The sequence below is a fragment of the Formica exsecta genome, unplaced genomic scaffold (assembly GCF_003651465.1).
Source record: "Formica exsecta isolate Colony F162 unplaced genomic scaffold, ASM365146v1 scaffold27, whole genome shotgun sequence".
In the NCBI taxonomy this organism is placed as follows: Eukaryota; Metazoa; Arthropoda; class Insecta; order Hymenoptera; family Formicidae; genus Formica; species Formica exsecta.
The window spans coordinates 52,987-63,239 of NW_021849963.1; the positions used below are offsets into that span (position 1 = coordinate 52,987).

General features: G+C 30.4%; 3 protein-coding genes across 8 annotated transcripts in view; 1 reads left to right on the top strand and 2 right to left on the bottom strand.

Annotated features, from left to right (window-relative positions):
- LOC115237052 (vinculin) overlaps positions 1 to 1,386 on the bottom strand; it is an 11,204-nt gene extending 9,818 nt beyond the window's left edge. For 3 of the 6 annotated variants that reach the window (XM_029809831.1, XM_029809830.1, XM_029809829.1), the window contains exon 1: positions 1,116 to 1,384. In XM_029809831.1, the coding sequence (XP_029665691.1) occupies positions 1,116 to 1,172 (57 nt within the window). In that variant the 5' untranslated portion in view covers positions 1,173 to 1,384. Of the gene's footprint in view, positions 1 to 1,115 lie in introns of all 6 variants that reach the window. The other 3 variants (XM_029809827.1, XM_029809828.1, XM_029809826.1) reach the window with 2 other exon arrangements.
- Positions 1,387 to 1,647: 261 nt separating this feature from the next.
- On the bottom strand, positions 1,648 to 5,807 carry LOC115237053 (nucleolar protein 14 homolog). The gene is made up of 6 exons (XM_029809832.1): positions 5,719 to 5,807; positions 3,882 to 5,634; positions 3,663 to 3,792; positions 2,774 to 2,941; positions 2,199 to 2,686; positions 1,648 to 2,018 (listed from the first exon to the last, which is right to left on the bottom strand). The coding sequence occupies exons 1-6, from the start codon at positions 5,786 to 5,788 to the stop codon at positions 1,772 to 1,774; spliced, it is 2,856 nt and encodes a 951-aa protein (XP_029665692.1). The 5' UTR covers positions 5,789 to 5,807; the 3' UTR covers positions 1,648 to 1,771.
- Positions 5,808 to 6,875: 1,068 nt separating this feature from the next.
- LOC115237057 (E3 ubiquitin-protein ligase MARCH5-like) overlaps positions 6,876 to 10,253 on the top strand; it is a 7,837-nt gene continuing 4,459 nt past the window's right edge. The window contains exons 1-7 of the mRNA XM_029809847.1: positions 6,876 to 7,322; positions 7,872 to 8,090; positions 8,416 to 8,584; positions 8,798 to 9,006; positions 9,110 to 9,428; positions 9,782 to 9,950; positions 10,172 to 10,250. Coding sequence (XP_029665707.1) covers positions 7,913 to 8,090; positions 8,416 to 8,584; positions 8,798 to 9,006; positions 9,110 to 9,428; positions 9,782 to 9,950; positions 10,172 to 10,250 — 1,123 coding nt within the window. The 5' untranslated portion in view covers positions 6,876 to 7,322; positions 7,872 to 7,912. The remainder of the gene's footprint in view (positions 7,323 to 7,871; positions 8,091 to 8,415; positions 8,585 to 8,797; positions 9,007 to 9,109; positions 9,429 to 9,781; positions 9,951 to 10,171; positions 10,251 to 10,253) is intronic.

Sequence of the window (10,253 nt, forward strand, 5' to 3'; positions counted from 1 at the left end):
TTTATATATATATAAATTTTTATAAGTAAAGGTTCTTTAACTTATGTAGCCAAAAATAATTTTTAACTTCTTGTACAATATTCGTTAAATAATATCTCAAGTTTATAACATTTCCTGTAATTATATATCATGTACAATACGTTTTTTGACAGTTTAATTTCCACAACTCCAATCTTTTTTTCAATTTTTCCAATTTTTAATTAATATGCAATAAAAATAAAATTTTATTATTTTTGTTTCGTTAATTTAGTCATTGCAATGATAATGTAATTACTCAGATACAACAAAATTTACAGTATTTTTAAATTTATATATGTATCCTGTACGGAATTATATATATAATTAGATATATATAAAGATAATATATACCTTTAATATATATCTCTCTGAAATAAATGACAAAAATATATACGCATATTTAAATTAAGCATACAAAAGCATATCGAAACATGAGATGACAGCTGGTTCATTAATATCATAGTGTGCGTGAATGTGTGGGATGTTCACACCAACATGTCCTTTTTTGGAGATGTTAGACTAATAATGCAGGGACCATCTTTCTATATACGTATGCATCACAGCTAAAGGGATTGAGTTTCATTTCAGAAACTGTGATACCGTCTGAAAGATGGATTTAGTAGCCCTGTCCTATATACAGAGTATGATGTCATAGTTCTATATAAAGCATTCTAGAGATGAAATGAGAGGGTTACTCTGTAACTTTTGACTTGTGTGATAAATACACATCCATTCTGCCAAACGTGGCTACATGAATTTTTATCACGCAATGACAATTAAATGATAATTTTTATAATAAACAAATAGGGAGAATATTAAAACGATCAAGCACAAGCGTTAAATAAATCAGAGAATACGAGCTGTAATACATTTGTCATACAAATATAAAATGATAGTTTATTTTATAATTGATAGGAATTTGTTTATTTAACAAGAAACATATATTTCTCGAATATATCTCAATATATATCTATATTTCTGGAAGTGGAGTTTTCAAAATTTTCCAATGAAAGATGATTGAATTTTCCGATCAAAACAATTTGAAGACGAAAACAAATGAAAAATAACACAGAAGGCATTTTTGACATTTTAATTACCTGCTGAGCCACTGGTTCGAGAATACTCTCGATAGTTTTGGTATGGAAGACAGGCATTTTAATTTCTTCTTATTACAATGTAAAACAACGAGGGAAAAGAAAGAGTTTCCTTGTACCAAGTCGCGAGAAATAACTCAAGTAAGAACTCAGAAGGCTTCAGGATGAATAATTAGGTAACACCCATCACGGGCAAGCACGATCTGGCACGATCTGTCAACTACCGTCAACCTCCTCCAGCCTCCAGTCCCGACGTCTCGACCAAAAGACAGACGAATAAGCGCGAAGACGAAAACAGTGCTGTAACTTGCACATCTGGACCCCTTCTTAAGTAAGATCTTATTATTAAAACCTTTTCGTTTTTACAGTAAAAACTCTATATATTACGGGATATTACATTCTGCGAAAATCGCGAATTTGGAAAAGAGAATAAAAAAAAATGTATAAAAATATAAATTCAAAATAAATGTATAAAAATATAAATTCAAAATAAATAGCATATTTAAGTTTTTTCATATTATATATTCATATTATATTGTTTATGTACATAATATTTATTGCATTACGTCTCTCAATACAGTAATTCTTTTTTTCTTTCCTATATATACACATTAAAAAATGTGCATATAAAATCTTTCATCATATTTTCATACTTTCTCCTATTTTTTCTTTCTCATCTTTTTTAATTCATTCTGCTGTACCGCAGCATCGCCGAAAATTTCGGTTACTTTGCGTTTGCGTTCAGCATCGCTCTTAATCTGTTGCGCGATCTGTACTTTAGCTAAAAAGTCTCGATCCCTTCTTATCTCGCGAATAGCGCCCTTGAACTCTCTTTTGCACTTGTGTAGCAATTTTTCTCTTTCCGCTTTTTCTTTCGACATCGGTCTATGGTGCTTTCCATCATATCTACAATAAAATATTAAAATAATATTGTATATAATGTACATTATAAATAATATCTTGATAATGAATCTTTAATATATATTATTTTAAAAAATATAAATTATAAAAAAACTAAATTTTTAAAATAAACTCAGAATGTAAAATTAATAGATTAAATAAGAGAAAAATGTATAAAATAATTACACTGTCATTATTTTAGGCTCGTATGTCCTTAGAGGTTTTGGCCTTTTCTTCTCAAGTACAATATACTCCAATTTTTTGCTTTGTAAAAGTTTGAGATCCTTCCTTAATTGTTTTATGTGACTTCTTATGTTTCGCGGATAGTTCTTGAATTTATTTATTTTTAATAATGTATGAATAGGTTCAAAAATTGAATATACCGCTTCTAGTTCTTGAAATTGATTTTTGAATTCTGTAACCAGATTTATTGCAGTCAATAAAGCTTTTATTCTGAATTCATCATCTAATTCCTCACAGACTAAATCATTTGCAAACATATTTGCGCCATTTGGATCAATTGTGATTTCAGTTTTATCGATCACTAGGACTTTACATGTCGTTCTAAATGGTGGTATAATTTTCACTTTTTGTGTCGACTCTGTTGCTGTGTATATAATTCCTCGTAAAAAATTTATCACAGAAGGTGCAAATCGTCTGCTTAATATTGTATACTGTAAATTTCAAAAATATTTAAAATGGCATACATCTCTTCAATTTTATATTGTAATAACGATTGTAAAAAGATTAGCTATAATTACCTCTAAAATAAGCGTACATATAAAAAGACCTTTTGAAATATCACTTCGATATTTCTTGATATGAGCTTTCAGTAATATTTCTGACATAAATACTAAGCAAGGAGTGACAATAGGATGTCTGAAGTCCGACGTTGGAAATAGTAAAGATACTATTTTAAACAATATAAGCTGAAACCAATAAAAACACATCATATATATGTGTGTGTGTGAGAGGAGTGGTGTGAATGTGCTTGTGTATAAAGATATACTAAAAGTTATATATGCAGGGTGAGTTTTTTAACTTGAAACTGTAAAATATCTTGGAAAGTAAGCTTTATCGAAAAAAATGTTTCAAACAAAAGTTGTAGGGTTTGGAGGGGGCCATATGATAAAAATATGGATTTGACCTTGAGTGATCTTTTCAAGGTGAGATTAATGTGATCGTTTTCTTAAATGGAACCCCCTTTTTTATTATATATTCTTGTAGCTTATCTCGAGAGCTTTTCAAAACACTATAATAAAGTATTTTTTCATTAAGTACTTTTTGAGTTATTTTATATTTTAATCTGACATATTTTGATATAAAAATTAAAATATAGAATAATGATACAAATAATGTAAATATTTTTTGTAATATACCCAATTTTTTAATCATAAATGTTACACAAATATATAGTAAGTAGTATATCATAGAGATTTGTTAATTTTTTTAAATTCATTCTATTTGAAAACTATGAAGTCTATGCATTTTTTTAAACAATTTTTTTATATTTTTGAATTATTTAAGTGTGAAAAATATATATATGTGTTTGTCTTCTTCAAAAATATTTAAATTTATATACATACTTATTATATAATATTTAACAATAAAAAAAATACAATTAGATACGCTTTATATATAATTTCTTACCGTATCCATGCCAGGATATCTCTTTCTATTTTTTGCAAATTTATCATATTTCTCTTTAAGTATTTCTTCTACATAATTTTTGGTATTTGTTGGATTTAAATAAGCTAGATCGTAAAGATAAGGACACAACCTAGAATAAAAGTCATATATAATTAATAAGTAATATATGTATATATGTAATATACTTAAAATTAATAAGAGCATAAATTATTTGTTTACCTGTCACAGATTTGAAAACATTTAACTAGATCATCAGCATTCTCAGTGGAAGCGCAATTATTTATATGTTGTAGCAAATATACAAATAGATTGGACAGTTTTTCTTTGTTTTTGCCATTTAATGTCCAATGATTACATTTTATAATACGCTCTATGATGACTGATTGATAATCTGCGTTATGATTTTCTAACAATTTTTGTAATTCCTCAAAACTATCTGGTGCATTATATGTGTAAGGCAACTCTTTTCGTGCCTTCTCCATGATTTCTTTTCGTCTCAAAAGATCATTTCTTATCTCCTGTTTTTTATCTTTATCAGATGAATCCTGTACAGATGTATTGCTATTGTTCTGTTTCAATATCGATTTGGGACGGATTTGATCCAATTGATTTGTCTGTGTAATCTGACCATTGGTCAAGTTATTAGCAAATTTAACATGTTTTACAACAGTTTTATTTTCTTCATCTTCATTAGTGTCAGATACTTTTAAATCTAAAAAACTGTCTTCAGACTCTTCACCATCCAATTCTTCAATTTCTGAATCTTTGTTATTCAAATCTATCTCAGATTCATTTTTACCATTAGATGATTCTGAACATGTTCTTTCCCGATTTTCACTATTATCCTTTTTTGTCTTTTTTTTATCTTTTTCAGCAATGCTTTCTGATTTATTTCTCTTCTGTTCATCACTAATATCATTGTCATTAATTTCATTGTTATCAATATTACTATCTTCTTCATTACTGATATCATTAGCATCATTGGCAACTGAATTAATGTCATCAGTATCATCAACAACAGCTTCCATCATGAAACCATCATCAAGATCATCAGCAGATTTATGCTTATATTGATTACTAGTATCAGATACAAATCCTTTCATTCTCGCCAATCTGTCAGCTTCAAGCTCTTCCAATCTTTTTTTCTCTTCTTGAATAATTTCTTCTTCCGATTTTAATTTATCAGATGGATTACCTCTAGCTTCAAATATTAATTGTCGTACAGCAGTATCATAAGTATCAGCTTTTACTGGCTCACAATCATCTTTCGCCGACTTCTTGGAAGCAGATATAATAGGCAGGAGATCTCTCCATTCGGAATCAAGTTTCTCTGTCAGATCTATTGTTTGTTCGCGTATCTTCTGTTTCTCCGCCTTACGTTTCTTTGATTCCGCAATGAGCTGATCAATTAGATCTTTTCTGGATAATGTAGAGCCTGCTTTCGATAGAATTCCTCCACCAAAATGAGCTTCCTCTACAAAATTTCTATCTAGTTTGCCACTAATATTTTCATTATCGCTGAATTCGTCGTCGCTCTTGGGATCATCAAACTTCTCGATCTCCTCGAGAGTCTGACCCCTGTGTGTCAATACTTCATCGTCATTTAAATTGAAGATGTTCCTCTTTTTATGCATTTTCATACGTTCCATGGAAAATCTTGCCATCGCTTTATCCTCCATGCTCATGTTGGAATTTCTCTCACCTATACGTTTATCCAGAAAAACATTATCTTTATTTTTTAATTTATACTCTTGAAGTAAACTCTGTTTACGCTTGTTAATAGCTTTTGCCCTCGATACTCCTGGAAGTCCACGATCATTCTTATTCCTTCGGCCCAGTACATTCTGTTTGTCTCGGTTAATATGTACTTCAAACGGATTTAACTGTTTTTTGCTCTTCTGAGCCCGTTTTTGTTGCGCGAACTCGGACAAGTTCTTTTTCTTAATTTTAACCATTTTGTACAACAAACGCTCTGCGTAAACAACAATAATAGATTACACTAACTTTATCGTGCGTAGACCAGTTTAATCTTGTATATTATTTACAATGATATAACCTTCAACGGTTAACAGTCGATCAATCACATGGCATCGGGCATCGTTCGAGGAGAAAAGTGGCAACTTCATGTCGCTGCATGCCTATTGCCAACTTAATAGAGACCAATCGCAGCCAATTTCACTCTATACGTCTAGTTACATCATTGAGTTCTAAAAAGGTACCGTCTCATGATAGTCGGAATTTCGGAAAAATAATAGAGAGAGATCAATCAATCAGAATTATTTGAAATTTACAAAAGATTATCGAGATTGAATTCTTATGTGTATAAGAAAGATTTCATTGTTAATAAATATTGTTCGGTAAGTATTCATTAATATATAAATATTCAATTTTTTATCAATAGTTATTTTTTATAAATATTAGTTATCATTTATCATCAAGGTCAAAAATTGCGTGCTTGTTGAATTAGAATTTTTGTGATTTCCCATAGATTAATATTTCCAGAATTTTTAAAAATCGAAAGATTTATTCTTATCGTTTTATAAAAAAAAAAAATAATTACTACAGTAGAATAATCCGTAAAAAAGTGAAATTTGGATGTATTTTTTTATTATAACAGAAGATAATGAAGAAATTTTCTATATTAAAAGACGGTTTGAGGTTAGAATAGCATTCCGTTTTCCGTAAAAATCACTCCATGGAGAACGAGGCCATCGAAAAATCGGATTGGCAAATTTTCCCGAAATTCCATTTTCCGAAATTCCGACTGTCATGGAATGGCACCCTAAACTTTAGGGCCTAAAGCCCGTATCAGCTTATTATAGGTTTTTGGAATTCATATTTTTTATTGAATATCGAACTTTCATAGATCGAACGCAGTGTAAATTTCCCATTGGGTCAAACATGTAAAATAATATTTGACGAACACACTATTGCAAAGAGATGCTGATTGAAAATAAACGAAATAAACGTCTGCATTTTGCGGAAGGACAACGATGACGTTTCTACTGAATGAGTAATTGGTATCGAGTCAACGCGTTTCAATGTGCCTTTCTCTAGAGTTCTTTTTATTCTCCTTTCGGGTATGTAAGTCGACAACGTGATTGAACACTCCTTTCAAGGAAATTAATTTCTCTTTCTTTCTCTTTCTCTCTCTCTCTCTTTCTCTTTCTCTTTCTCTTTCTCTCGCGTTTGTAAACCGAAATTTCCTGCGTTATACATATAAATAGAGCGCGAATAGGGATAGGACGGATGAATAACAAAAATCGTCTGACAATAGTGTTAACCGAATATTTGAGCAGGACATGTGTATATTATAGACTTCATTGAGAAAATCTTCGGTATTCTAGTCGCGTTCGACGAAATGTATACAAACGTTACGAGAGTCGCTGTTTTTCTTTTCTTTTTTTTTTTGCACTCCCTTTAAAGCGTCGATTTCTTACATCGTCATACGTTGATTGATATAGCATTGAATCCGGAGAAATTTGAAAAATACTAACAAAACTAGTTACAAAATTTTACCGGTTGTAGGTCTGTATTTTGATAATTTTACAAATTTTGTGCATTCTCGGTCGTCCAACGAGAAATCATCGCACGCGCGCGCGTCTTACGTATGTCGCACGTATTGCTCAACGAATTGTAATGATACTACTGATTATCAAGGTGAAAAGTTAGACGCTTTCTATCATTTTACATATATTAATTGTATATATTTTGTTCGATTAGATTTATGTCGTCGACATTGCGTAAAGTATCGAGATAAACGTTGGTAATAGAATTTGTAGCGATAAATAACATTTTGATGAAGAAATCGAATTGTTTATAAAATTGTTTATAAAATTAAAATTGTATAATGGTATTTGTGTTGATGCACAGAGATTTGCATATTAATGATTTTTGCATAATGAAGTGTGTTGAAATACAGAAATTTTTGTTGGTTAAAACCTGTCTATAAAACAGAGTCGTGCATAATTATTGTGTAAAGAGATGAGAAAAATATGAACAAATATTGAAAGTGTAAAATATTTAGATATATGAATAACTTTTTCCCTTACTCTTCAGAAAAAAGATATTGAAACTAAAAGTTTATTTGTGAAATCGCTGTATCATTTTTTTGTTTTAAGTAGCCTGTATAAAAATTATGTTTATAGAGAGTATAATGTGGCAATAATGTGTATTAATAATTAATTACTTTTTAATGATATTTTTAAGATGGTGATGAGCTTGTGAATGTCTTGCTTTGCTGAAACACGATGTCAGACGATAATATGCCACATATCTCGTATGGACTCGACAGTCGTGGAAGAATAGTGCGTATAGAATCAGGTATAACCAGAGCAAACATCAGACGTCTTCCAAGTATAGAAGAAGCTTTAAGGAGACTTAGTACAAATCTGAGAGTCGATAGACAACCAAGTGATCCCATTAATGGTAATGTATAGCTAAATAGGAATTCTCCACAAGGAAGATTTGTAATTAAAATACACTTAACTTCAATCAAACTTGTCAATTAATTTGATTGATAATTAATTCAACTAAGATAGAATTGTTTATACAGCAAAATTTTGAAATATGTAATTTGTTTTTCTTAATCTAATCTTTCTTTCCATGTGTCAAACAAAAAATTATTAATTCTATCCAAAATGCAAATATTATTTGATTAGTCAATTGTTGAATAAGTTAACTAGAGTTTGATTGAAATAATTCTCACTATATTTATTGCTATTTCTATATATATTTCTTTTCTTTTTTATAGCAGAAGTATCTGATCCTCAAGTAGCACGTATGGCATCATTGGAGGATGAAGGTTCTCAGAATGCATGGGATGATCTAACAGATCAGGAACTGTCTGCTGATATCACTGATGGAGCATCCTCTCCAAATCAGATCACATCTAGTGTGCCATCATTGACCCCAGAAGAAGAGTAAGTTCATGTTTATATTATCTGAAACATTATTCAAGAGTATAGCACTAAGTGTATGTTTGATTAATGATTTTGATTTGATATTTTCACATACTTATATATTTTTATCATGTATCTCCCAATCTTTTTATTCTTCAAACTTATAGCAAATTGGATGTTCAATTATTGTATAACTGTTTTATTTTGATTTATAACATTAACCTCTTTATCTAGCAGGCGATACTGTTGGGTATGTTTTGCAACTGACGAAGATGATGCAACTGCAGCATGGGTTAAACCATGTCATTGCAGAGGCACTACAAAGTGGGTTCATCAGGGTTGCATACAGAGATGGGTTGATGAAAAGCAGAAAGGTCATGCAGGGCATGCTGTGGCCTGCCCACAATGCAACACAGAATATATTATAGTTTATCCAAATATGGGTGAGTACATACTAGTCAATAACATTTATATGATTTAGAAATATAAGGATCTCATTTATATCCTTTGTGCATGTAGTGTATCGTACGTGCAAATCAATTGCAGGTCCATTAGTGGTAGTACTTGATACGATCGATGCAGTTATCTTCCGAGTATGTCCTTTCATTGCTGCTGGTATAGTAGTCGGATCCATATATTGGACAGCTGTGACTTATGGTGCAGTTACTGTTATGCAAGTGGTGGGTCACAAGGATGGCCTTACTATGATGGAACAGGCCGATCCTTTAGTCCTATTAGTTGGCTTACCAACTATCCCTATTATGTTAGTTCTGGGAAAAATGCTTCGGTGGGAGGATCAAGCTCTCAGTTTTTTAAGACGTCACGCGTCCAAGGTTCCTATTTTAAGGCATTTTCTACCGAGTAGGTTTGTATCAATGATATTATTCTCAATACAATCCATATTTTATATTAAAAAAAGAAGTCGTCTTTATGTATGTCCTAGAATAACTTTTTCAATTTTTATTTTTGCAAACTAATATTTGTTGCATTTTTCAAATGGTATATATCACATAAATAGTATTACATATATATATGCCTTTGAAAGTTATACAATATACAAAACCGGTTGTTGTCTACAAAAAGAGAAAACAACCAAGAATATAAAATAAAAATTATATATATAAAAGTTGTAATTAAATATATAGAAATTAATAATTAGAGAATAAAAATTATGAAAGAGTCATTTCAAATTATCAAATTTATTAATGATTATTGCAGTTATTCTGATGAGGATACAAGTATGCAATCTGAAGATATACCACCAATGAATGATCCAGTATCCGCAACGCGTGTTCTTTGTGGTGCGCTTTTATTACCAACTATCGCCAGCTTATGTGGAAGATTATTTTTTGAAAGCATAAACTCCAACTTTCAAAGAACATTGTTGGTATGTATCGCCTAAATTACAATACTGCGAAAATAATAGAATATTTTCGGATGAAATGTACACAATAACTTCATATCATTAAAATTTAGTAATATTTCTTATAATATCTTTCTTAAATTGCTATTAATCATAATCCATTAAGTTGTACAAATAGTCGTATCATATATGGGTATATATGGGTATATAATGATATATATTTTTTTATTTACTAATATCCACAGGGTGGTGTAGCCTTTATAACAATAAAAGGCGCATTCAAGATTTACCACAAACAACAACAATACAAGAGACAATGTCAGCGTC

Coding starts and splice junctions, on each gene's coding strand:
- LOC115237053 (XM_029809832.1), bottom strand. CDS start 5,788: ATGAAGTTGCCACTTTTCTCCTCGAACGATGCCCGATGCCATGTGATT. Junction 3,793..3,881: donor TGTTTTCAAATCTGTGACAG/GTAAACAAATAA, acceptor CTTTTATTCTAG/GTTGTGTCCTTATCTTTACG. Junction 2,019..2,198: donor GAGCCTAAAATAATGACAGT/GTAATTATTTTA, acceptor ATTTTATTGTAG/ATATGATGGAAAGCACCATA.